Here is a 27,187-nt window from a genome sequence, read left to right on the forward strand (position 1 = left end):
TCTCCGTTCCGTCCCGGCCCGTCCGCCGCCGCCAGCATGGAGGAGCCGCCACCGGCCCTCGAGCCGGCGGGGAGGGAGTCGCGGGACCGCCTGAACCTCTGGGACCGCCGCCCGCACCCCGCTGCGCCGCTGAGCGACCGCCAGACCGACTCGGTGCTGGAGCTGAAGGCGGCGGCCGAAAACCTACCGGTGCCGCCTGAGGTGAGGCGGCGGCGCGGCCTGGGCGGGGGAGGCGCGGCGCCACGTCGGCGGGCCCGGCCTCAGCGCGGCTCCCACACGGCAGCGTCCGGGCCTTCGGTGCGCCTGCTGGGCGGCGTGGCGGGCCGGCTCCGGGCCTGTGGGGCTCGCAGCGGAGCTGGGCAGCCGCTCCCGTCACGTCCTAGCAACCTGAGTGGCCACCGGGCGTCCTCACTGACCCCTCGGTTCGTCACGGCGCGTGGAGCTGCGTTTCTTGTGGCCTCTTGTTTTGATCCACATCGGTTCATAGGTGCTGTGACTGCTGTCAGTTCCTGATACACGACCACAGTGTGGCTGAGGCTGGCAGGGCCCTCTGGGTCCCTCTGCTCCAGCCTCTGCTTCGGCAGGGACACCCAGAGCAGGGTGCCCAGGGCCACGTCCAGACAGCTCTGGGAGATCCCCAAGGAGGAGACCCCACACCTCTGGGCAGCCTGTGCCAGTGCTCCGTCACTGCACAGCACAGAAGGGCTCCTGGTGTTCAGAGGGAACCTCCTGTGCTCCAGTTTGTGCCCATGGCCTCTGGTCCTTCCATCATACATGGCTGACAGAAAGCCAGGCTCTCTTCATTTGCACAATTTACGACTGCTCCAGCAAGCAACATCAATCCAGGAACAGCATTAAGAAGCTCAGTGATTTGTTGTTACCATGGAAGATGTGTTCTCCCGCCCAGTTATAAATTGTCAGGCTCCGGTAAAGCAATGGATTATTTATGAATGCTCGCCTGCTGCTGTGTTTACAAAGGAAAGTTCAGGTTAGATGTTAGGAAAAACCTGTTCTCCAAAAGTGGTGATGCATTGGCACAGGCTGCCCAGGGAGGTGGTGCACTCACCATCCCTGGAGGTGTTCAAGAACTGTGCAGATGTGGCACTGAGGGACGTGGGTTAGTGGGCAGGCAGGGATGGGGTAACAGCTGAACTAGATGATTTTAGAGTTGTTTTCCAGCCTTAATGGCTCTGTGAAAAGGAAATAAAATGACATTTTCTGTGCGAGTTTCCGTATTTGAAGAGGATCGTTTTGCAGCTTATAACACCATATAGCCATCCCAGTGAGCTATCAGCAAGTGTTTGAAAGGTTGCAGTAACAAAGGAGAGAGAGTAAACCAATTCCTTCCTGAAACACACCTGTTTGATTTCATGCTTCCTGGTTCTCCTTTTATGTGAGCTGTCGGTAACGGCATGTGTAAAAGCTGGCAGATATCCAGAATGATTTCAGGAGGACGTCCTGCTGTTGGAGGGTGTTCTTAAGGCTTTCCAACAGCTTTGAGACAAGACAGGTGACACGTTTGCCAGTTGGGACCGTGGCAATGCAAAGACGTTATGGGCTCTGGCTGTTTTTAGCTGTTGGTGAAGTGGGTTAGGACAGCAGCTCCTCAGCTGTTGGAAAAGGAGGCTCAGTAGTGGCCATAGGAAAATCCCCAGCTCCCCAGTCAGGATACTGCCTATTTTGGGGAAATGGTATATAGACAGTGAGCAAGATAAGTCAGGCTGTGTTTTCATCACAGAATGGCTTAGGTTGGAGGAGACCTTATAGGCTGTTTATTTTCAACCCTCAAGGTTGTTGCCCATGAGATCGGGCTGCCCAGGATCCCATCTGGCCTGGCTTTGAACGCTTCTAGATATGGGGCACCCACAGCTTCTCTGGGCAGCCTGTGGCAGGGCCGCACCACCCTCTGAGTAAGGAATTCCTTCCTAACATCTAATGTAAATCTCTCCTCTTTTAGTTTAAAGCCATTCTCCCTTGTCCTGGCACTATCAAACCTGTGTAAACAGTTGGTCCCTCTCCTGCTTGTAAGCTCCCTTCGATTACCGGAGGACTGCAATGAGATCTCCACAGCGCCTTCTCTTTTCCGAGATGAACAAACCTAAATCCCCCAACCTTCCTTCACAGGAGAAGTTCTCCAACCCTCTGATCATCTTTGTTTCCTCCTCTGGACTCACTCCCACAGCTCCACATCCTTCGTGTGCTGGGGGCCCCAGGCCTGGACGCAGTACTCCAAATGGAGCCTCACTAAGACAGAGCAAAGGGGGACAATCACCTCCCTCACCCTCTCCCTGCTGCCCCCCCTCTGTTGATTCAGCCCAGCTTACTGCTGGCCTTCTGGATTGGCTCACGCCCAGCTTTTCATTCAGCAGGATTCTCAAGTCTTTCTCCACAGGGAGAAAGACTTTCTCCACTTTCTCAGTGACTTCTCCCAGTCTGTACTCATATCTGGGATTGCCTCAACCCAGGGGCAACACCTTGCACTTGGCTCTGTTGACTCTCACTAGGTTCTCAAGTGCCAACTTTTTGAGCCTGTTCAGGTCCCTCTGTGTGACATCCCTTCTTTCTATTGTGTCAACTGTACCACTCAGCTTGGTGTCATCAGCAAACTTGCTGAGGTTACCACTCAGTGCCACTGTCTGTATCACTGATAAAGATGCTGAAGAGCACCGGTCCCAAGACGGACCCCTGTGGGACGCTGCTCGTGATCAGCTTCCACCTGGGCATAGAGCCATTGACAACAACCCTCTGGCTGTGACAATCCAACCAATTCTTTCTCCACCTAATAGTCCAGCCTTCAAATCTGTATCTCTGCAATTCAGAGATAAGGATGTGGTGCGGGGCCTTGTCAAAGGCCTTGGCCCTAGCCTTTGGTGTAGCCATGGCTGAAGACCCTGGTTTTTTAACATGTGAATCCTGGTTGCTCTTTCTTTGCCAGAATGTATATTACCAGGAGATGAACATTTTACTGAGTAAGCAATCTTACAGAGAGCTGCCAGGTTGTTTTTAACACTGTTCTCTGGTTTTATGTTATTCATGTTATTCATATTCTCAGCACTAGGAAACATGCTTCAGTTGTCAATGAATCGAAAAGGTCTTATCCTAACAAAGATCACATAACAGTCTTTGTTCTGCTAAACTGTTCTGGGTGTATAAGCTGATTAATGGTCCCTAATCGTATTTAAATAAGATTTCTCACAATTTGCATGCTTCCATATTTTTATTGCTTCCTGATGGGTAATAATTCCCGTTCAACAGAAGCTATCCTTCTAAAAATCCTTTCTTTTCTGCTTGTCTTCTTCACCAAAAAGCGTTCGATAGGATCTGAAATTACATTGCCCAACTAAGTTCAGGCAGTGTAAAGTTGTCAATTTTCTCTGGGTATCTTGCAGGAAAACCTTCCAGTCCCTGTATCCTTACTGCATAGTGTGGGCAGTCGTGGCACTTATTTTTGCTTCTATATAACTCTGAATTGTTATGCTTTCTCATGCTTTTGTGGTGCAATTCTGTAGGTATGGAATCGGTTCAAATGGAAATTAATGTATACCTTATCAGTATTTTGGGTGCCTGCGCTAAAAGTAAATGCCAACAGTTGTCTCAGGTTGAAGCCTTGGGGTGTGTTACTGTATTTGGGCTGGGTGTACCAACTTCTAAGCTGTCTGTCTGAAGTTTCTGTGTGTTTGTGAGCAGCTTCCCATTGAAGATTTATGCAGCCTAACATCCCAGTCGTTGACTGTTGCACTGACAGCTGCAGTGCCAGAATCCACAGAAGATGTTCTCCTGAAGGGATTTGCCATGCTGGGGATGGAGAATGAAAGAATTGAAACAGCACAGCAGGTAAATGATGCTGGAGAACCTCCGTGTTGCAGTAACCTCCAGAGGGTTCTTTAGATACCTGTGTCCCCTGCACGCTTTTTGGAGGCTATGTTAAATTTTTTTGGTCTGTTTTCAAGATGTGTGAAGGGATCTGGGGGGGAAAACACCACCGAAGTCTGAGCTTTTGAGTAATGGATACTTTCCCCATTTTGAGTGAATATATGAAATTAAGGTATATCTTAGGTGTGGCTCGTAATGTAGAAGAATTGCAGCTCCTCCCAGTTTTTCATGTGACAGCTCTGTTGGTTCTTTGCGCAAATAAGAAGAGATGCAGTTCACTCCTTCCCATTTTAGTTTAGTGATGGAGTTGTATTTTCTCTTGATTAATAATTAAGTTGTTGAACGTCTCTGCTTTTAAGCAAAGCTTGTCTTCTGAATTCCTATTTCATAAATCTGTGGTGGTTTCTTTTTGTAATTGACTTTATTGCATGTGAGGTGTCTGTTGTTCTCACCATTAACATCTCTTCCAGTTCTTCTCCTGGTTTGCTCAGCTGCAGACACAGATGGATCAAGATGAAGGTGCCAAGTATAGGTACGTGTTCTTCCTCAGTTCCTCTCACTGTAAGCAACTTAAATCCTGAAGGACTTAAGTGTGCCCATATGATCTTAACACATGTGCAGGTTCACCTGCTGGGTAATACTGCAACAGCTGATGCTTTTGAAGACTGAATGCTCTGCTGCCATCCTGAAGGCTGTTGTGGCAGAAAAGTTAATAGACACAGATTTCCTTTGGAACTGCTTAGTATATTAATCATAGAATCATAGAATGGCCTGGGTTGAAAAGGACCACAATGATCATTGAGTTTCAACCCCCCTGCTGTCTGCAGGGTCGCCAACCACCAGACCAGGCTGCCCAGAGCCACATCCAGCCTGGCCTTGAATGCCTCCAGGGATGGGGCATCCACAGCCTCCTTGGGCAACGTAGGCTGTAGGCAAAGGCAGGCTAAGAGCTGTGGTGTGCCTTTTCAGCTGCCACTGGTGTTGAAATGCCATTCTCTGAGAGAGGCTCTGGGCCACAGTTGTGGGTGGTGGTCAGTTCTGCTGTTACCCTTCACCAATGACTGCGTGTGTGAGACTGTATCTGCATTGCCAGCATTTCTTGACGCTTTGTTCAGCTCCACTTCTGAGGCATGCCATTCTCATCTATTTTTGTCTAACTGACCTTTTCATCAGCCTCTGAAGAGCCCCTTCCCACTGACTTCCGTGTTATACCTCAAGAGTGTTATATACCTCAAGGCTGCATGGCTCAGCCAAATCTGCAGATAGCCTCTGGAAACTGGCCCTCTTTGAAACTTAACTTACCATTGGCTACGAAGAAATTATGTTGAAGTTCTTCTCTTGTTTTTCCCTTTAGCTTTGCTCTGTCTCTTCCTCTTGTTCTGACATTTCAGGACACGGCATTTCCTAAAATCAGAGCTCTAAGCATATGCTAAGCCCATGCTCAGATCATTAAACGTGTAAAGAATGACAGCCTCACACCATATCAGTGGGCCCATTCACAGTAAGGCATGCAAGTGCTCACAGTGTCACTAACGCAGAGTGGTTTGTGGGGTGGCCAATGTGTAATTATCTGCAGGAGACCGGAGGAGCAGAAGTGGTTCTTTGCCTCATTGCTTGAGACTAATCAGAGCTGTGGCTCTACGTGCTGCTTTGTATGCGGTAAAGAAGAACTCAGAAGTTTTAGCTGACACCAGGAGTCATTCATGTTAAATGGTGTTTATCTCAAATGGTCCTCTTGACATTAGAGTTTGTCATCACTGAGCCTTCCACGGGTTTGGTGACGTTAGATACAGTCTTTTTCAGGTCGTGAAACATCTGCTTGACATACACACTTGTGAGTCCTTTATTCCCCGAGACAAATAGCACTAGGAAAGGTAGTGCCAGTTTCCATGTAGGCAGTTGGATAGAAATGTGGGAGGGAAGTTTTACTTGTTTCCTGATGATTCTCTTTTTTCTAGGCAGATGAGGGATTACTTGTCCGGCTTTCAGGAGCAGTGCGATGCTATATTAAATGATGTCAATAGTGCCCTTCAGCATCTGGAATCACTGCAAAAACAGTATCTTTTTGTGTCCACGAAGACAGGGACGCTGCATGAGGCCTGTGAACAGCTTCTGAAAGAGCAGGTGAGCTTTGGTGGGAAGGTTACTGGAAGCTTCTGATGTACCATAAACCAAAGGTTTTCTTCCTTAGGCTGAGGAGATTTGTGAGCTATGGTGACAGTCCCTCCATTTGCTTTGGACCACCTATTCAGTGTTACAGCTACAGTTAGGGTGTCAAGCTTTGTGCAGTGATATGTTGAGTATGTGCTGACAGTCACTTCCATCAAGAAGGGTAGCTAGATGCTACTGATGCCTGACAAGCACAAACTTTGTTGAGAGTAATAATTCCTGTCACTTACAGATGTATTTCGAGCTGTTTTTATGGAGAAATATTCTTCTTTTTCATTTTCTAGCTTATTTCCCAGATATTTTCTTTCTCTGCTTGAACTGTTCCAGTAGTGATAGAGGGAAAATGCTTTCTTAGGCCTCAGAGTGTCAGTGCTGCAAGGATGTTTGAGGCATGATATGGCATGCAGCAACATCTGACCACTTCAGAACTTGTAATGCTGCTCCAAAATGAGTCTCAATCGTTGTTGCTTTTCTGATGGGGGAGGAAGAACCACAGAATTCTTCCTCATATTTTTCTTTGCTTTTACACTAAAACTCCTAAGTCATTTTTAACTGGGGCATGAACACTTTTGATGAATAGCAAAGATGTAGTCCACAGGTAGGAGTTCATCTGTTGCTCATGGAGAAATTGCTTAAATAAATGTTTGAAGAAAGAAGTATCTTGTAAGAGAGGGATGCTAGAGAAGATTTGTGATCTGTTCTGAGAACAAAAACATAAGTCATTTTCTGGGGGTTGTGCTGCTCTCATCTCCACCTCCAATGGTAGTAGTACACCTTTTGAATGAGACCACTTAGCTTTCCAAGGTCACTGATAGAAGAAAGGTCTTAACTACATAGGGCAGAATTAGAAACAGCAGATACAGGGTTTAAATTGGTGTGTAGTCCCTATTTTGTAATGGTGAGGGATTTTTGTTCAGGCAAAAATAGTGTAAGCATCAAAATGTAGCCCCAACAACTTTTGTCCTGCTGTATATTTGCTGGATAGCGTGGGCTGCTTCAGTGCACATGGAAGCAGGATCAAAGTTACTGTCTCTGCAAATCTCTTCTTTTCTGCATTTTTGTGGATGATCTGAGATCCTCAGAACTGGGAAAAGGAGAACTTTGAACAGCTCCAATCCTGTAATACAGGACTCTTAGAGTTCTCTGAAATACTAATGACCGCACTGCTGTATGTATGCAGAATACCTATGGAATGCTGACAAACCCACAGAACAGCCATTTTTGAAAGTAATGTGTCTTTCTCTGATATGAGAGAGAGCAAGCGTGAAAGAGCAAGAGCAAGCATGCACATACTGCTGCATTCTTCATCTTTTATTGTATGTGTTCAGGTGCAAGTTATTTGGAGCTGGTTAACACTAATGTGTGCTGAGAGCATTTGAAGTCTTAATTTGGTAGCAAAGGAGGCTGAACGTTTCTTATTTATATAAACTGCATGTTAACTTACTGATTTTCTGTATCTTATTGGTTTTTTTTTTAATAGTCAGAACTTGTTGACTTGGCTGAAAACATCCAGCAGAAGCTGTCTTATTTCAATGAGCTGGAGAACATCAACACAGTAAGTATTATTGCACTGTTAATAGTATCAGTAAATGGAAGTGTACAAATCTTCTGAGCTTTGTCACTAACATGAAGTTGCATTGATTCCTGCGATGATTCTTTGTCCTTCTTCCAAAGAAACTGAACTCCCCTACGTTGTCTGTGAACAGTGAAGGATTCATTCCCATGCTGGCTAAGCTGGATGATTGTATTGCGTATATTTCATCGCATGTAAGTAACTCTGAATTGGTTTTAGTTAAATCTTTAGTTTCACAACTAGGTATTCAAGCATGTTTTATTTTCCTCTGGATTGCCAGTAAGAATGCAGAGGTGACTTTATACATGTACAATTTTTAATGAATATACTTAATGTTCTGCTTGATTTTAATAAAATGCTGCCTTCAGTGTGTGGAAATTATCATTTCTAGCTAGAAAAATAGTATCTTAATTTTTGATAAACTTCTAGCTCTTCTACTGTTCTTATTTTGAATGGATTTCTTATTTCTTCCAGCCAAATTTTAAAGACTACCCTGTATATTTGACTAAATTTAAACAATGCCTTCTGAAAGCTATGCACCTTATCAAGACATACACTGTGAACACGCTGCAAAACCTCACAAGCCAGTTAATGAAAAGGGTAAGCTGAAACAGTAAGTGGTAACTTGAGCTGTACTGAAATGTGTAATGTAATACTGTATAGTTTTCTTCTGGGCTTTTTGGTCTGGTTGGCCACTTGGCCTGGTTTGTGCCCAGTAGCTGTGAATCAGCCACATTACATGCTGCTGTTTGTGTTGACAAATGATAAGGGTGCATGAGAGAAATATGGAACTGGGGGGGTCAGCTTTGCAGGCTGTGGGGAACACTTCAAGGGCTAACACAGGAGCTGGGAATCAGAGGATAACAAAGAGGGATTGCAGACATTTTTAATGAATACTGTTGCTGAAAGATACCCTCAGAGTAAAGTTGATTAAATGGTGCTGAAGATGTTTCGTGTTCAGTTTGTGGGTGTTTTGCACACTTCTCTGAAACATGTGGTGTTTCTATCTGCTAGAATTGGTTGTGGTCAAGTGCTGAGTTTTGTTAAGCACCACAGATATCTTGTAAGGGCTGCAAAAAGGCTGATGAGAACTAGATATTCTTCTTTGTTATGCCTTGTATACGAGTGTTTTAAACATTCTGGGCATTTTGGTCTGTGTTTGTTGAAGGAAGATCAGGTTGCTCACAAGATAGGCAGAAGAGTTTTCCTGTCCTCACTTTGTTTTGAAGAAAGGGCACTTGCTTCTATAAATGTCATAAGGAGATAAGGGGAAGGAAACTGGTGGCTAAACAGGATTTCTGCTGTGCTTCTGAGTGCTTGAATTCTTGCAGATTTTAGCTGTGTTCCCAGCTGATCTGAGGAGCTGCAGGAGCAAGTGCCTCAAAATCTGACCAGCTGAAGCTTGAGTGTGACCTGAAATTTAGCTTCTCAGCTTTGGGACTGATAGGTACAAGGGAAATTTTGTTCCATTGTTATACCACAGACCAAAGAACAGCAGTCAGTGGTAATGTGGCAGACCCAGAGGAAGCTGTTGGCTCTGGTGGAGAATGCCTTCATTACTGAAAGTAACTTTTGCTGTAGAAACTGTTGGTTGAAGCCTTCATTGTGGGTTTTATTTTGTCTGGCTTGATCAGAGTTCTCAAAGAAGCATACCTTTCTAGGTGGAAAGTGCTGAAGACAGTAAAAATGCAGCTCCCTGTTTTAGAGCCTAATTATCTCAGCCAGTTAATGCTAGAAGCCAAATACAGTGTTTTCCATTTTAACCAATTCTTCATCTCTCTTCTTTTCTTTTTTTCCCAGGATCCTTCAGCAGTGCCAAATTCTGACAATGCCTTCACATTGTTTTATGTAAAATTCAGAGCAGCTGCTCCCAAAGTCAGAGTAAGTCGGTTGGCAGGTAACTTAGAAATAAAGCTCTGCAGTGGGTTTTGAATTAATTAGTAGTGTCAGTGCAAGGAATGCACAGTAACTATCCAAGGAAAAAAATAATTCTAAACTGTTTTCCAGTGATTACAAATATTCATTTACTGACAATAACTTTTTTGGTTTTTTTGTTGAGTAGACTCTGATTGAGCAAGTAGAGCAAAGATCTGAAAAGATGCCAGAGTGAGTATGTCTACAGATTTTTTTTAACCATTTTAAGTTCTTCAAATCTTTATTTTAGTTAAAATAGTTTAACTCATTGCTTGTTTAAAACAAAGTGTGCCCAGGTGGCCAAGAGGGCCAATGCAGTCCTGGCCTGCATTAGAAATAGTGTGGCCAACAGGAGGGAGGTAATCATCCCCCTGTACTCAGCACTGGTGAGGCTGCACCTTGAATATTGTGTTCAGTTTTGGACCTCTCAATACAAGAAAGACATTGAGGCCCTGAAACTAGGGCCTGGTGTCTAGAGAAGGACAACAAAGCTGGTGAGGGGTCTGGAGCACAAGTCTTATGAGGGGTGGCTGAGGGAGCTGGGATTGTTTAGTCTGGAGAAGAGGAGGCTCAGGGGAGACCTCATTGCACTCTACAACTTCCTGAAGGGAGGTTGTGATGAGGAGGGGTTTGGCCTCTTCTCCCAGGCTACAAACAGGACCTTAGGAAACGGTCACAAGTTGTACCAGAGGAGGTTTAGGTTAGACATAAGGAAAAACTTTTCTCTCAGAGAGTGGTCAGGCACTGGAATGGCTGCCCAGGGAGGTGGTGGAGTCGCCGTCCCTGGCAGTGTTCAAGCGGTGTCTGGATGAGGAGCTATGAGATGTGGTTTAATGGCTTGTGGTAGCAATGGTAATGGGAGAACAGTTGGACTAGATGATCTTGTAGGTCCTTTTCAACCTTGTGATTCTATAAAGCTTTAGAAATCAACATGGTGTAGATCTCAAAGTGGTTATTAGAATGAAGATCTTCTTTACCAGAAAGTGAGCGTTAGGGTGCGTTTTCTGTTCTAATTTCTCTGTTGTCTGACTAGGTATCAACAAGTTCTCAATGAAATCCATCAATGTTACCTTGACCAGAGGGAACTTTTGCTTGGTCCAAGTATCTCCAGCACCGTTACAGAGTTAACCAGTCAGAACAACAGAGACCATTGTGCTCTGGTAGGCGGAGAGTGATTACCTGTTGATTTTCATATATTTTCATTTCTTCTGTTTTTCTCTTCTCTCAGTAAAAGTCATTTACTTAATTCATCTATTTACACACAGAATCATGAAAATTATGTGTGTTTTTGAATCATATGAAGTATTTATTGGTATTTTCAAGTGTCTTGTGAAAGATTCTTCTGGAAAAACTTTGCTACAAACCTCACGCACGGGTATTTGCAGAAGCATAAAATGTGGTTACTTAAATTCCATCAGAAATGAAAAGGGTCAGAAGTTGCACAGTCAGCTTCTTGAATTTCACACAGCTTCAGTTTAATCACAACGGCAGCTATATAATGCGTGTCCTTTGGTGCTGATGCAAGGAAAATCATTTAATAGTCAACTGTTTGTGCTCATCTGAATGCAGGTGCGGAGTGGTTGTGCCTTCATGGTCCATGTTTGCCAGGATGAGCATCAGCTTTACAATGAGTTCTTCACGAAGCCAACACCAAAACTGGAGTAGGTGGTACATGCTGTTTTTGTTTTCCTGCATATAGTATTTACTGTCCTGTGATAAAGCATTCAAGCATTACATGGCAAATGGTGGTATTGAAGCAGTTTGGTGAGAACCAGCAAGAAATAAAATCTTAGATTATTTTATGCATCAAGATTTGATGTTCCTGTCTTGGTTTTGGTTTTTGTTTTGCTTTTCTCCTTCCAGGGCAGCTGCTAATTTACATTTGCCTTAAGAAACTCCAGGAGTGTAAATGTAGAAGTTTACAATCAGTTGAACCAATCAGCAAAGACTTATGTTATGATGCTACTTCTATAACTTAAGGAGAAGCTGTTTCCTGAGAAACTGAGGTCTCATGTAGGACACGCTCAGGATTTGAGCTCAGCTGGTTGAATCCTGAAGTCAATGTCCTTCACTGAAATTAGTGTAGAGTATTCTTCAGAGAGGAATTTCATAGCTATTACACTATATATCAAGAACAAGAAAAAAAACCTTCTGATTAGTTTTGAATCAATAAAATGGAGTTATCCCCCTTCATTAAATATATATGTATATATTTCCCTTTCTTTCTTATAACTAATCAAGATGTTTCGAGGGAAACGTTTCAAAGTATGGGTACCTCACTGGCTTTTTCTTAGGTGCATAATAAATAAGCTCATTTTTTTTCTACAACATAGAAGTGCTCTGAAGAAATAATAGTAAGGTGTCTGTATACAGATGTAAGAGTCTTGACAAGAGTAGAGAGATGAAGTAACAAGAGTAGAAACTGAGTGTTCTATTTAATAAGGCTGATGAAATTTTCTTCTTTGTTTCTGCTTTTAGCCTAAGAGGGGTTTCTGTTGTACCAAGTTGTGATGTGAAAAACATGTTTTTCTCTGAACAGTCACTCCTTGTTCAACCCTGAAAGGAACTGAAGGGTCCTTTTATTGTTGTCAGAAATTCCCCTTGAATTAAAAAAAGATATGTACAGTGCAGTACGTACGTATTTACTGTACTGTAAATGCTGAAGTATTCGTAGTGTTTGTATTTGCTAGGGAGCTAATTGGGAGATTAGCTGATAAATCTGTTGGTGTTGTCTGAAAATTCAAGTAATCCGTGACTAATGAAGTGATCATCAAATGACAGAAATTCCTAGAGCTAACTGTGCTGCTCTCCTAACTGAGATATGCATCAATCTGAACAAGCATAGAAGTATTTAACCAATAGAGCAAAGTGGAATTTGTAATGTTTCGTACTGTGCTGATTTTGTAATGTTGGTTTCTACTGGGAAGCGTGTCCTGTAAGGTTGGAAACAGTTACAGTAGCAGTTACCAAACTTTTCCTCCTGTGTCCATCTTCATGTGCTCATAGTTCTAATGAAGGACCGAGTGGTTGGAATCAGATGAGTCTTTGCTCAGTGGAGAATAGGGGGTGAGCTCACGAGTGTGAGCTCAGCAGGAGCATTTCTTTACCCAGAAGCCTGGTAAACCAGGTGAGGCCATCTGCTCATTGGGGGAGTGTCAAAGCTTTTTGTCCTTGTTTGTTTGATTGCTTTAGAATTCAAAGCTGTACCTCCATTTTTAAGTCTTCTGCAGCTCTTAGGAGACATGGCAGGAGATCAGGGGGCTGTTCTTTAAACAGTCCTTTATTAAGACTTCTATGATAACATGTTTTCTCATCCTCATTTTAAAAATCTTTGCCATAAAAACAACTTGTATGTGTGATGTGATTTTAGTTTGATATTCTGGGATCCTGAAAGTGTTTTGCTGTGTTTCGTTTTTTCTTCATAGTGAACTCTTGGAGAAGCTGTGTCTTTCATTATATGATGTCCTGCGGCCAATGATCATCCACGTTATTCACTTGGAGACTCTGTCTGAACTCTGTGGGATTCTCAAAAACGAGATGCTTGAAGATCATGTACAGAACAATGGTAACTCAGATGAAATCTGATTGCTCTTCACTAGCATCTCAATTGACATAATCATTCATTTGCATAGGCAACAATCTCCCTAGACTTTCTTTTCTCTCTGATGAGCCTTAAGCATGTTAAAGATGTGGTAGGGTTATTTGAACTAAAGTATGATTTTTTTGTGTTTATAATAGGTCTGTGTTTTATGGATCTGTTTTGTCTTCACTTAAATTAGTAGATAGGTGTTACAGAGTACTATTATCTCTAGATTTTACAAATAAAAGTAAGCATTCACCCAGTGTGCATCCATGCTCCAAGACTGGTTTAAATGAATCTTTTCAAATGAATAAATTGCTTTGCTTGGCTCTGCTGAAGCATCATCCATGTAGGGTTTGTGTATGCATGATGATAAAAGGAATGCACACCTGATTTGTTCATTCTCCTTGACAGAGTGATTCTCAGACTAGAAATTGGAACTTCAGCTGTGAAGTCGATAGAGATTTTGAAGTTTTAAGTGTTAATGTTCTATTAGAAGTGAGATGACCATAAAGTTAATATCTGGCAACTCATTTCCTTTCTCATTACCAGTGTGTAATGGAATAATTTCTCAGTCTTGCACCAGGTGATAAATAGAACTCATACTTGGCAACTGGTGTATAACACAGAGTAGCTCTTTGTGTTTGGAATATCATGAAGGATTGCTCATATTCCCTGCAGTGGGATTGTAACATAATCTGGAATGAGGAAAAAACATGTAACACAGTCTTTAGCTTATCTTAAGAAGCTATTGTCTACTACTTAAACTCAGGCTGCTGCAATAGTTCTGAAGCTGGACTTGAGCTGCTTTGAGTCATCTGCTCTATTGTGTAGGTAGGTGTGTTAGCTTATCAGCTTTTGATAGTTGTATTACAGGCTTTGACTGTGGTAAAATCAAAGCACATAGGTCTGGTATGCAGGCAGAAATGCCACTGATGAACCTAGTTTTGGAGCAATCCAAATACTTAACTTTAACATGAGTCTGATGTTGTGATATCCCATATTCACATGTGATGTGAATTTGGAGGGCTAAAGTGGCAGCAGTATCAGAGTCACAAATTTGTCTGCATGCCACTATTCCCAGAATGGTCTGACTTTTGCAGTCAGTCAGTTCTGTGCCACTTCAATATTGGTGATGCCTGAACTTCTGCTTCTGTAAAACTGTTGTGTATTGAAATTAACAGATTTGTGTCTTTCTCTTTGTAACCTTGGTCAGCTGAACAACTTGGTGCATTTGCTGCTGGTGTCAAGCAGATGTTAGAAGATGTACAAGAACGTCTTGTCTACAGGACACATATTTACATTCAGACTGATATCATAGGCTACAAACCAGCTCCGGGAGATCTTGCATATCCTGACAAGCTGGAAATGATGGAGGTATAGGATCACATTTTATTGTCCTTGGTTTAGTTTTCCTTATATAGACAGAATATACATTTGTGTGGTATAGTGCTTCTGTTTTTTAGGTTTGTTATTACTGGCACTATCAAAGTGTCACCTACTGATTAAGTTATGACCCTAAACCAGATGTCAGAAAGCACTTTATGTCGGACTGTGAGAACTGGTGATAGTTCTCATAGTTAATGGTTTTAGCTAAACTTGAAGCTTCTTAAATTTTCCCCTTGGAATACTAAATAGTTATTTGATAACCAGCAAAGTAACTGCTGCCATTCTTTTCGTAGTGAAGTGCCCAAGCTGTCAAAGGACTGAGTTGACAAAGAATGACAATTCCAGCATGGCCTGGCAAGATTCATATTTCATTTTTTCCATTATGCTTTACTTTTATCTACCAGAATAGCTGGTGGTCTTTAAAAATCAGAGGACTTAATTGCAGCTGAGAAGTCAATATGTTGTTTGATTTCAGAAACAGAGCATTACTTAGTTCTAAAGCTTCTGTATTATATGTGTGTTTGTATTTCTGTGGGCTGGAAGAAAACTTTGTCTAACTGGACCCGGTTCTGTTCAAGTATTGCCTCTAAATGAACAAATACAGTGAGGAGCCTCTTTGTGCCAAAATTTACATTGCTATAATCCTGTTTTATACATGTTTATAGCATTTGCTGTGTTACAGTTCATGCCTTTGTGATGATAGATGACGTTAATAGGATTTTAGGAAAGCATTTACAAATCCTAAAGCTATTGTGTTTAATGGAATCCTCGCCCTTTATGCTGGAAGTTTAATGACCAGTAAGTTTTTGAAGAGAAGACCAAACCAGTAATTGAGAAGCCCACACAATGTAGCTAAATGGGGTCAGACAGCGATCAGAAGTGTTCCAGTATAACTGGAGCACAGCATTTCTTACTAAAGTGAATATAACTGTATGAACAAATGATTGGGGTAATTTTATGTTAGCCATGACTTCTGTAGACAGGTCTCTGTACTGCTTGCCTCTGCAAGATGTTATTTTTTAGCAGGAGTTCTGTGGCTGTTTGCTTAGGAAGAGGAGGAAAGTGATGTCTACAGTTCATTCTAGAGAGCAACTATGCTGTTCTTCACGTGTCCTCATACGACTCTGTTTTTTATCTGGTTTGGGGATTCATTTTGTTGTTTGATTGCTTTTTAAATCTCAAAACCGTGTTTTTCAGAGAGACCTTATGACTGAGTAAATGAATTATTAAAATGTTAAAAGCACAGGGCAGGAGTATTTCTTGTGCTGTTCTGCTCAAATATTAATGGAGTGCTTTGCCCATTCTTGCTGCCTGCAGTTGCTTTAAAGCAGACCAAGTGGTGAAAAAGGTTGAAGTGTGGAAGTGCTGAAAGCTTTTTGTTGAACTCCTGCAGGGAATAAACTGGAGAGCACTTCAGGGCCATCTGCACCTAACATTTATAGCAATAAAGCCATCATAAGAGATTATCTCTATGAAATCCAATTAAGTGTTGGATTGGGTTCCCCTGTTCTGAGCTTTTCTTTCCAGGTGTATTGACTGGTTAATCTTTGGAGATCAGTAAAAAACATGCAGAGTGGAAAGAAAAGTGCTTTACATGCCTCTGTACTGCTTGTGAACCTTAAATTGGCTTAGAAATGTTTCAGTTACTATTTTGGAAACAGCTGTCTCTACTTAGCTTGTTCTTATTTCTTCGGTGAGCTGAATATAGTTGACTTCTTTGGTAATTTATTCCTCTTTTCTCTATTGTGATCAAAACAGCATAATCCAGTTTAAATAATAAATATAATGTAGTTTGTATTGTGTTGTATCTTCCCCTATAGCAAATTGCACAGAGCTTAAAAGAGGAACAGAAGAAGTTGCCATCTGAAGCTTCATTTTCAGATGTCCGGCTAGAAGATCCCGAGTCCTGCAATTTAGTTAAATCTGGTATGAAATATATCTCCCTTTGTCAAATTAATGCATGAAACTCACAGAGAATGAGCACTAAACATGGACCATCAGGGAAAAGCTTGCATGTTAAGGGCTATTTTCCTAGAGATTTTGAGGATAGAACTTTGTCTCAGAGTTCTTGACAAGTTATCGAAAGAGGAACAACTTCATCATATTGTGATGGTGTGGTGGTTCCCTGTGTTTTCAGTACAATCCATTCTGTGAAGCAACTACCTTCATAGTTGTACTGTGTTTATTGTGCTTTGTGAATAAAATGGAGCTTCAGTATTCTTCACTGCAGGGCAGCCTGTTTCTTGTATTCCTTTTTATTACCTGGTAGTTCCTCACTTTTGGCTCACGGGGCCTTAAGAGGTCTTTCTTGCTTTTTCTATCTGGACTCCACAAATCCCAGTAGGAGCAGAGTGTCTCTTGCTAGGCATGTGGCATTAACAATCCTGTAAACCTCACCTGCAGTCAGGAGAAGGGAGGAACCTCTGTGGTCTAATTCATGCCATTGCTAGATAAATATTGGAGATAATTGGGATTATTTACCCTTCACAGTGTCTCTTTCACATTCCTATGCCTGCAGGAGCTGCTGAAGTGACTGACAAGTAGCCTAGGAACCTCAAACCAACAGCTAAAGTCTTACAGGCCTTCTAATTACTGTGACAATAAGTATTTTGTTGTCAAAGGGAGAAGGGTATTGCTGAATTAATTCAGACAATTCCCATACTTGCCACCTAAGCACCTTATAAACGCTAATGATGGAAAAAGCACTTATAAGCACGTCTCCTTTTTTGAATGGTTGCTGATGAGAGTCAGAGTTACAGTGTTATTGACTTAGATGTTGCCCAAGATTTTAGGAGAAAAGGAAAATAATGCAGGGCTTCTGTCAGGTGCTGTGAAAATCTATCTTGAGCATTCAGAGGTGTCAGAAGTTACCCAGGAGGAGAACGTTTTTATTTTTGCACCCTCCCCACTGCAATAGAAATGATGTTCAAACCCTGCACTTTCTGCAGCTGTTTAATTCATGTGGGATCATGCCCTATAGGAAGAGAAGCATGAAAAAATAAAATGGATGGAATGCTTTTTTTTTCCTTCTGAGCAAGCTGTGTAGTTCTGTGACCACAAACTGTTTTGTTTCTACACTTGTCTATAATTAAGCATTTCAGCTGTTGAGCTGAGGAGGGGGAGTCATTGGAGACATGCCTGTAAAATTAATTCCTTCAGAAAGGTGAAGCTGGGCCACCACTGAAAGCAAATTTGTGTCTTTCACACCTGTGTGTCTTATCTCACATCAGTAATGTAGGTCTGACCTGTTCAGAAGGAGAAAGACCGATGGAGGTGGTTGAGGCACCATTCCTGGAGGTGTTCAAGAAATGTTTAGATGTTGTACTAAGGGACATGGTTTAGTGGTGGCGTATTGGTGGTAGGTAGACTGTTGGACTTGATGATCTTGGAGGTCTTTTCCAACCTTGGTGATTCTGTGATGTTGTATAATTGTGGAGTCAGTGTGAAGTGTAGTCCATGCTGCAGTTGGAAGGACGACTGGGGGATGGCTTTGTTATTCATGCAAGTATTTTACTTTAAATAGGTTCGGCGGAATCCCTTAATCCCAGACAGCAGTCCACGATCTCACCAGCAGATCTGCACGGCATGTGGTACCCTACTGTCAGAAGGACCCTTGTGTGTCTCTCCAAACTGTACAGATGTATAGACGTATGCAAAAACTCTTATCTCATTTTTTAAGCGAAGCGTGTAGAACCAGTTCTGGATATTTCAATCTAAAAGGAATGGACAGTTGTTGGCCTCTCTTAACCTCTTAGTGGTCTTCTTTGCTTTATGTAAAACATGTGGACTGACAAATTTTAGTCATTATTTCTGAGTCAACTTCGTACTTGTAGAATGAGAAAAAAAGTGTGCTGGCCTGTACATCCATTCCTTTTGCTATTGTAGATGTATTCTCAGTATGTGATGCTTAAGATATGTAGACCAAAGTTGAGGAGTGACAGAGACAAGGCAGAATAAAAAGTTCTGGCTCACGTATATGGAATGATCCTATTGCTGAAATCCCTGGATGAATGTGCTTCTTGCTGTGTACTTTTCAGCACCTCAGACAGGGTGTTGTTTCTGGTCTAAAACTGCTGCCTCTATTGCTTCTCTGTTTTGAAGATGTTCCCCATGTTTTTTTGTTGCACATCTTCATAAACATAGGGTACTGACACACCAAACAACGTTTACGTTATCCACAGTTGAAGACAGTGGAAATCTTCATGTCTCACAGAAACAACTGTAGTATTTATTCACAAGTAATTTGAGATTTACATTTCAAAATCTGATTTTTGTCTGTCATCTAACAGCTAGTAAGTCTGAGGAACACACTGAGTGTTCTTGCTTCTCTGTATGTCTTCCATCTTAATATATGCTTAATGCATCTCATGATATCTTTGATAGGTGTTATGTGAAACTGCTTCTGGTATGGTATTCACTTAAAAAGAAACTGAGAACAGTAATACATCATTGCTTGCTATATCAGTCTCATTAAACATGAATGGTTATTTGACATTGTTTTTGGCTAGAAGCTTGGAGAAGGGGTGTCTTTTGATATAGTTCATTGATACTGTTCATTAACAGTGTGCACACTGGCAGAGTCAGTGCACCCCACCTGCATCCTTTTGGTAGGACAAGAAGTAAATGAAGCGGTACTGGCACCTCTTGGGACAGTTGGGGCTGCCATGCACTATGTGGAAGTGCTGGCAGAGGCTGCCTGTATTCATGGGCCTGGCTCAACCATGCGATGTAGCTGCTGCAGCTTGATCAGTGTATCCCCCAGGCCATGGCAGCTGTCATGTTTCTTACTAGCCTGGCCCAAATGCAAAGTACTTTGTCTTTGCTTGGGGTTAAACTCACTCAAATGATCTCACATCTGTTACAGGTTTAAATTTCACACACATGTGCTTGCCTGGGCACTTGGGAAGTAAGGCTCATGCACGTGGCTGTCAGTGTGTTGGTGTCACGGACAGATCCAAGTTGAGGGTGGATTGGGGCATACTTTTGGTGTGTACTTGTATCCAGTCTGAGTGCTGTAGCAAACTTCTGTGTATCAAAGCTTTATCCTCTTGTATTGCATTTAGACAAGGTGTTTATAGCTAACTAATCTAGAGTTTTATCTACTGATAAGCATAACTTTTGCAAGTCTCAACTCTACTGCTGAAGCTTTGCTGATGTTTTTTTTTGTCTGATTTCCTCTTCCCTGCAGAGGGCAGTGTTTCAGGGATTATCACAAGAAGCCTTATCTGCCTGTGTCCACTCGCTGCTCGGAGCTGCTGATGCTATCAGCAAAAACAAGGTCAGAATCTGTTCTTTGGGCTGAGCTGTTTTGCTTTTTTTCTCCTTCCTCCGTGTATGCCTAAAGCTATGAAGCAGCTGTTCAGAATTCCATGAAATCTCAGTGAAGGCATGTTGCTCTGTCCCCTGAGACATGCTGGAATTGCTAGCATTTATTTACGGTTAATAAATTCACATGCAAGCCTATCTGAAAAGGTAAAATACACATTATAGCAGTCATGTTTACAGACTGCACTAGCTCATGTGAATTGAGTCAAGTGATACCTGAACAAGCATTCTACTGGAAGTCTCTGCTATTTCTTTGTTGTCATTGCCTTACTCTTTTCTCTTTTTTCTCTGCCTCTGCTTTTTGAATTTTCAAAAATCTTTCCAAGTGTTCCCATCCCTGGAAAGATAGGATAAATATTCTTTGCTCTGAACTGTCCATAATCAAAAGGTTTAATCTGGCATTTGTTGCTCAGAATTCAGTGCAGTTTCATCAAGTCATTTTTACCTTGCATATTACTTTACATAATTGTGTTATACCTCTTGTTTTTTTTTTTATATTAGAATTTATTTAATGCAAATACTGTGGTATTTGCTAATTCCTGACAACCAGGAGATAAAAGTTATTTTATAAACAATAGAGAAGTCTTGGTAGGCTAAACTTGCAGGATTTTTTTTTTTGTATAGGCAGTAAGTATTTAGTAATGAAAAAGATGTAATTGTTATTCAAACGAGGAATTACTGTGAAGTATTTCTTTTTAGTGGGCCTTGAAGAACAGAACCTATTACATTTAGTACCTCTAAAAATAAGTTGAAGCCACATTTCCTTCTAGCTTAATCACATAACTATTTCTTATGTAACTAATACAGGTTTCTACAGTTAATTATCCATTCCAGCATTGTATGTGTCAGAGACTGAAACTGATCCCACAGTGGGCCCTGCTAGGATCTGTACCACCTTGCTATCGGTGCATGTTAATATAACATTATTTGATGAAATTCTGCATGTAGGAACAAAAAAGAACCTCAGTAAACCATTCTCTGACGTATTTTTAGTGAACGTTTCTATTTGTTAAAACTGTAGCTTTAAACCTGGTTTCATTACTCTTTCGTTATATCACGTCAAAGTTCTTTTCCAGCCTGCAAAGGCAAATGCGAATTCTTGAGTCCTCCTCCCTTTACCTCAATGAGCCATGAACTTGGAAGATAAAAAACTACATGCAGTATAGAGCACATAGCTAAAAAAAAACAAGCAGTGCAAAACTAATAGTCTCAGTGGTGTGAATATGGCCTTGTTTTATTCTTTATATCTTTGCCATACAGTGTAGAAATTAAGCTCTGCATTTAATGATATGAGAAAAATGCTTTGTAAGATCTTTGCACAGTAGCATGGTTAATGTTGCCCTAATAATCTTGATTAGCTGCCTTTTAGGCTTTTTAATCACTTCAGTGATGAAAAACAATCTTACAACCTCAAGTTTTTCAACTTTATGTGAATTACATGAAATAATTCCTGTCCTTTATGAAGAATAATTTTGTGTCTTTCCAAAAATGGATGCCTGTGCCTAACGTGGGCATTTAGTAATGTAGCTCTATAATCTCTATCTTCCAACAAAGGTGAATAAAGTTTGCTTCTGTAGAGCAGTGTATATGAGCAGTAAATAAGTGGAGCTTGTCGATGCTGGAATGTAGTTAATGGCACTGCAGACTAATGGAAAAAGGTTATTAGTAAGATTATCAGTACTTGTTACAGGAAGGTAGCTAACACGAGTGAAGGTACTGAAATTGTTCTTTTCATTTAATGGTTGCTCTTCACACATAATGCATATCTTTTTTTCTTGTTATGCTCTAGACCCAGGTTGATGGACAGCTTTTCTTAATAAAACACCTTTTGATTCTTCGTGAACAAATTGCTCCTTTCCACACTGATTTCACCATTAAGGAAATTTCCCTGGACCTTAAGAAAACTAGAGGTACTGAGCAGTTGCTGGCCACAGAATGGGATGAGATCATCCTCCATTCCTATGCTAGCAAAAGTTCTGGGTTTGTTTTATGTTCACCTGCAATGACCTGTATGCTTGTTCTAATCTCTTGTGCTTTGTTCTTATTTTCTCTGAGAAGAAAACCAACAAACTGACCAGCCAACAGACAGCATTCTTTGATTAAGGGCAATTTGCCATGTATCTAACAAGTTCTTTATTTTTGTATGGAATGCATTCGATTGCTTGTTGCTGCTTACCTAACTTACTTATCCACTCCCTTTTAAAAACGTCAAAGTAATCTATGCTTCTGTTGCTCAGAAATGTTTTTACCCTTTTCTGGTCTTTTCAGTGAGTATGTTTTGATGCTGCATTTTAGCAGGTTAGTTTAAAAAAAAATATGTAGTTGACTTGCCTACAACAAATTAGGTTTTCCTGGACTTTTCTGTGAGGTTTCATTTAGGAAAGTACTTCTCATGTTGCATGTCCTGTAAGCAGTATTGGTTTTATGTAGCAGTCACGTCTGCTGTAGGAAAAATAGAGAGTAATGGCCACAGTCATGGTTTTTAAAGTTGTACTGGAGTTCCTTCATTCCTTCCTTGCAGAAAAAAAAACCCTTTCAGTATAGCAAGGAAGGCTCATGGACTACAAAAGTAATGGGAAGCATTACATGGGAAGTTTGGAGAAGAGAAGGCTCCGGGGAGACCTCATTGTGGCCTTCCAATTCTTGAAGGGAGAGTAGAAACAGGAGGGGGAATGGCTGTTTACGAGGGTGGATAGTGATAGGACAAGGGGGAATGGTTTTAAACTGAGACAGGGGAGGTTTAGATTAGATGTTAGGAGGAAGGTTTTCACCCAGAGGGTGGTAACACACTGCAACAGGTTGCCCAAGGAGGCTGTGGATGCCCCATCCCTGGAGGCATTGAAGGCCAGGCTGGATGTGGCTCTGGGCAGCCTGGTCTGGTGGTTGGCGACCCTACACGTTGCTGGGGGGTTGAAACTCAATGATCATTGTGCTCCTTTTCAACCCAGGCCATTCTGTGTTTCTAAGTTTCTCCTCTTCTATTCTGAAAGAGAAAGCTGAAAACATAACTTTTCTTTTGTGCTGTCTAATATGCTGCTGTTTTAACTTTGGAGCAAGCGATTCCTACACTAACCATTTCATCTGTTGCATTTGAACATCAATGAAACCACACGTACCTGTTGAGTAGTTTCTAGTTGACTGGAGGTTAAAGGGTAAATACATCCTTTTGGTGTCTTGTCCTGGCTGACACACAAGTTTGTTCTCCATCTGTATTTAACTGAATAAATTTTTGTGCCAGCCAGTGCTTTGCACACGGTAGTGGTAAGTAATGGAAAACACTTATTTTTTATGTCAGTTGAATGGATGCTGTTGGAAATATAGGCCATGCTTAATTCTTAATGTAGCGTTACATCGGCCAGCAGGGCTTTTATATTTGGGATGAGTTGTAGAAGTAAAATATAATGGCTAATAAGAGTTCTGTTGTCTTCCAGCCAAGCTTTCTACACGTAGATTTTAATTTGAGATTTGTATCTCAAACACTGCTTAATGTAAAAGTCATGCTACCATTTTTTTTTTTTTTCTAAATTAGTATAATACTAAGGTTATTGTAACTGGAAGATATAGTAGGGAGAGGTGGTTTTCACACTGACTAGCTTGTAGGCATCCAATGATGAACTTAGGCACTTCCTGGAATCAGAAGTAATTCAGAGAACAGAATGAATCTTTCCCTGCAGCCTCCTCTAACTGCATAGGAATGCAGATTCTTAGTTCAGTGCCTACGTGCCTGGCATTCCCTCTTTGTTTAATACTTCTGACAGCTCTTCTCATACTCGCACACATCATCTTTCCGTCCCATTGTTTTATACAGCAACAGAAGCACAGAGTTGTTTTTGAAATGGAAGAAAGCTGATGGAGGTTTGGTAGGATGGTAAATAAGTGATGCTGGGGCAACAAGCTACACTGGAACTGTATTGATACCTTTTTTACCCTAATTTGACTAGATTTCAGATCAACAACATCCGCTTAACGCAATAGGACTAATTTCAGGATGATGTGTTAATTGCAGGCATTATTGCTTGTCCTGCTGTGACCATAAACATGTATATATACGGACCTTGATGTTTTGTTGTTCAGTCATAACTGAAAAAAATAAAGCAGATGGGAAGAGTGCCAGTTCCCAGTTGATTTGTGCAGCCTTACCTGGTTTTCCTGGGCGACAAGGTCCAAAATCTGCATGTTGATTAACTACTTAAGTACATAGCTTATGAGAGAGTCTTTCACTTGTAGATGCAGAGGGCTCACACAGTCTGCATGCTGATGGCACTACGGTTGGTATCGGTCATTTTTTAGTTTGGTGTAATGTTTAATGATGTTCTCTTTTCAGACAGTGAAATTCTTAGATTCAGATGTACCGTATGTGCAATAAAGAGGAGTGGATCAAGCTTTGTGTGTGTGTGTGTGTGATGCAGTTGTGTGTGAGCATGCATGCACACCTAGCAGTAGTGGGATCTGTAATGTTACAGTGGTACTACTGAGACTAGGCCATTTTATTCACTCATTTACTCATTCAGTTGTGTGTTTCTGGAGCGGAATCCCTTTTACTTACAGTTTGAGTAACTTTCTTATTCACAGATGCAGCATTTAAAATCCTGAACCCTAAGGCAGTTTCAAGATTTTTTAGACTAAACAGCAACAACGCCTTGATACAGTTCTTACTGGAGGTAATATGGAGTCTTACTGCATTAATTAATAAATGGTCATTTAAGTGGGTGGTGATGCCTGGCAAATAAAAAGGAGAGATTTGTTGTCTTCTGTTCAAGGGTACTCCAGAAATCAGAGAACACTATATTGACTCGAAGAAGGATGTCGATCGCCATCTGAAAGCAGCTTGTGAGCAGTTTATTCAGCAGCAAACCAAACAGTTTATAGAGCAGCTGGAGGAGTTCATGACAAAGGTACAAGCATGACGTGTTGTATGTTTGTTAACTGAAATACTGGCAGGTCAAGGGAATTAGTAGTTTAATTGGGTTTGGGAGATGGGTCCAATTAGCTGAAGGTAATGGCATTTCCCATTTTAAAGTTGTGCTTCCTTTGAAATTCCAACAAGGAACTTTCCAGGCATTTTTGAGAGTTACAGATTAAAGGAACAAAGCATAGGTTGGTTTTTAAAAGTAACTCTTACACTCTTTAATCTGGAAGCTTTACCTGATTCATTGAGTTGGAACAAGTGTATGAAAGTCAGCAGAAGCTTTTCTGTTGCAGGGAAGGCACTACCCAACCTTCTCCAAATCTATAAGCCTTGAATAAAATTGTCAGGTCATGCCTGTTCTTAAGGGAAGTCTTAGAGTATGGCTGTTAACTTTGTTAAAGATTTCAGTCTTCAGCATGTTTTACACAAGGGGAGTGCTTGCTGAGCAGGACTTTCCCTCCAAGTCCTCTCTGTGACAAAAGATCCTGACAAAACTTGGGCACTCGAGGAAGATCAGGCACCTTAAGGGACAAGAATAAAAAGTGTCTTTTTAGAATGCATTTATATGTAAAACCTACCGTAGGGCTCAGGATTGCAAAACAATCCCGAGAGGATGTGTTTTCATAGCATGAGGGCAACTCAGAATCAGGGGCTACAGCACTGTATGAACATCAAAAGTATCCCAGCTGCTGGCTTTTGGGAAGGGATGCTAGAAAGTAGGTAGATGGGTAACTGAGATGGATAGCTTGTCCACGTGATTGCAGTCGTTCATCTGGGGAGCTTGACTAACCTGATTAAATATAAATCTCTTTTGAGGTTTCTTTGTATCCTTAGGTGCTGAAGCATCTTTGTAAATCTAATCCTGTTTAGAATTGTACATTCAAGAAGGGATTGTGATTCCATTTCTGTCAAGCTGCTTCCCCCGTGTATTGTTGAGTCAGTGCACGGAAAGGAGAGAGCAGAGGGGTTTGGTAAAACACAGCGTCTAGGAGATGTGTGCAGTTGTTACTTGGTCACTGTGTTGTGATTGCTACCAAAGAAACAAACATCATTTTGTTGATTGTAATTGTTTTAGGTGGCTGCTTTAAAAGCAATGGCTACTCAAGGAGGTCCCAAATACAGCCTTTCTCAGCAGCCTTGGGCACAACCAGGTATTTGCATTCTTTTACATTTATATTACTTCTGAGATTGTCGTAGGCTAACAAGGCCGTGTTCAATTACTTGTTTAAGGCTTCTATTGAAAACTCATCAAGTGGAGAAAAAGACCATTTCCATTTACTATTTTTGGTAGAGCAATATAAACTGCATTATATGGGGCTAGAGTGTTTCAGTGTGTCATTTGTAGCTATGCATGACTTCTAAAACACAGCAGTTGGAAAAGCTGATGAGATTAATTTGGTTCATGAAACTGATTTGAAAAAATTCTAAGTACTCTCAACCTTCTTCTTGAAAATCTTGGCTTACATTTTTACCTGTATGCCCGTTTACATGCCATGAGATACTTCCGTATCAAAATCTGACAAACTGCAAGATATGCATTTAATTGGAGCACAGGATGAATGAATTGAGTATTTCTCAAGCTGTGACTGCTCTTGCATGAAAACAGCATCTCCACAAACGAATGAAGGGAATGTACTTAAGGGATTACTTGGTCACATTGAGATGAAGCTATTGCTTTTGTGGAAGGAAAGTGAGTCCCTGTTGAAGCTTTTATTGTCTGTACATTGGTTACCTTCTTCATTTTCAGAACTCATCTGTGAATGCTCTGTAGGAACACTTGGGGTAGTTCAGTGTTCCTGGGTTTTGCTTTGCTGTTCACGTTATAAAGTCATCCTGGGTGATGCTGAGAAATCATTTGTTCCAATTCATACATTGGAACCTTCTGTTGCATCATATTCTTAAAATGCAAATCCAACTGTATTCATTAATCATTGCTGCTTCGTGGGTCAGATACTCTCAAGGGTTAACTTGATCTTGTGCTTATTATTTCCTGCTTCTTCAGAGACATTCTTAATATTTTCTGGAGATAATCATGTGTGGAGGCAGCAGATTTAAGCAGATCTTCTGTTGTTTCTTTCAGTCATTTGTGTAGGGAACAGGAGTAAGCAGGAGAAATTGAGGGAAAAAAAACCTTTAAACGTTACTATATTAACTCTGTGAATTTAAAGCTACAAAATGTATTTTTCCATTACCTTTTAAGCAACGATCCTGTAAAACCATTAAGGTACCCAGCAATAAAGAAAGAAGGTCTTGTCTGAGTGGATTCCTGTGTGGTTAATTTTAAAATTCAGATATCTGTGCAACCTTTCCTCATGCAGATTACTTCAGATGGGCAGTAAGGAGAATTTGTGATATGCTGTTCTCTTTACCAGCACAATTTATTCCCCGGTAGTTTCTTTTCTCTGGCAGTTTTCTGCATGGGTGGGAGTCTGTAGAACTTTGCTTCTTCCCTGCA

General features: G+C 41.3%; 1 protein-coding gene across 2 annotated transcripts in view; it reads left to right on the top strand.

Moving 5' to 3' along the window:
• The first annotated feature begins 5 nt into the window (after positions 1 to 5).
• Positions 6 to 27,187, top strand: part of COG3 (component of oligomeric golgi complex 3) — a 32,007-nt gene continuing 4,825 nt past the window's right edge. The window contains exons 1-20 of one of the 2 annotated variants that reach the window (XM_417041.8): positions 6 to 201; positions 3,688 to 3,834; positions 4,344 to 4,405; positions 5,832 to 5,997; positions 7,523 to 7,597; positions 7,717 to 7,809; positions 8,090 to 8,215; positions 9,416 to 9,496; positions 9,678 to 9,721; positions 10,563 to 10,689; positions 11,099 to 11,190; positions 12,955 to 13,094; positions 14,326 to 14,486; positions 16,319 to 16,424; positions 18,022 to 18,146; positions 19,687 to 19,776; positions 21,613 to 21,733; positions 24,396 to 24,484; positions 24,584 to 24,718; positions 25,808 to 25,883. In XM_417041.8, the coding sequence (XP_417041.3) occupies positions 37 to 201; positions 3,688 to 3,834; positions 4,344 to 4,405; positions 5,832 to 5,997; positions 7,523 to 7,597; positions 7,717 to 7,809; positions 8,090 to 8,215; positions 9,416 to 9,496; positions 9,678 to 9,721; positions 10,563 to 10,689; positions 11,099 to 11,190; positions 12,955 to 13,094; positions 14,326 to 14,486; positions 16,319 to 16,424; positions 18,022 to 18,146; positions 19,687 to 19,776; positions 21,613 to 21,733; positions 24,396 to 24,484; positions 24,584 to 24,718; positions 25,808 to 25,883 (2,221 nt within the window). In that variant the 5' untranslated portion in view covers positions 6 to 36. Of the gene's footprint in view, positions 202 to 3,687; positions 3,835 to 4,343; positions 4,406 to 5,831; positions 5,998 to 7,522; positions 7,598 to 7,716; positions 7,810 to 8,089; positions 8,216 to 9,415; positions 9,497 to 9,677; positions 9,722 to 10,562; positions 10,690 to 11,098; positions 11,191 to 12,954; positions 13,095 to 14,325; positions 14,487 to 16,318; positions 16,425 to 18,021; positions 18,147 to 19,686; positions 19,777 to 21,612; positions 21,734 to 24,395; positions 24,485 to 24,583; positions 24,719 to 25,807; positions 25,884 to 27,187 lie in introns of those variants that run through there. The other variant, XM_015276566.4, reaches the window with a different exon arrangement.

Source organism: Gallus gallus, chromosome 1 (genome assembly GCF_016699485.2).
Source record: "Gallus gallus isolate bGalGal1 chromosome 1, bGalGal1.mat.broiler.GRCg7b, whole genome shotgun sequence".
Lineage (NCBI taxonomy): Eukaryota > Metazoa > Chordata > Aves > Galliformes > Phasianidae > Gallus > Gallus gallus.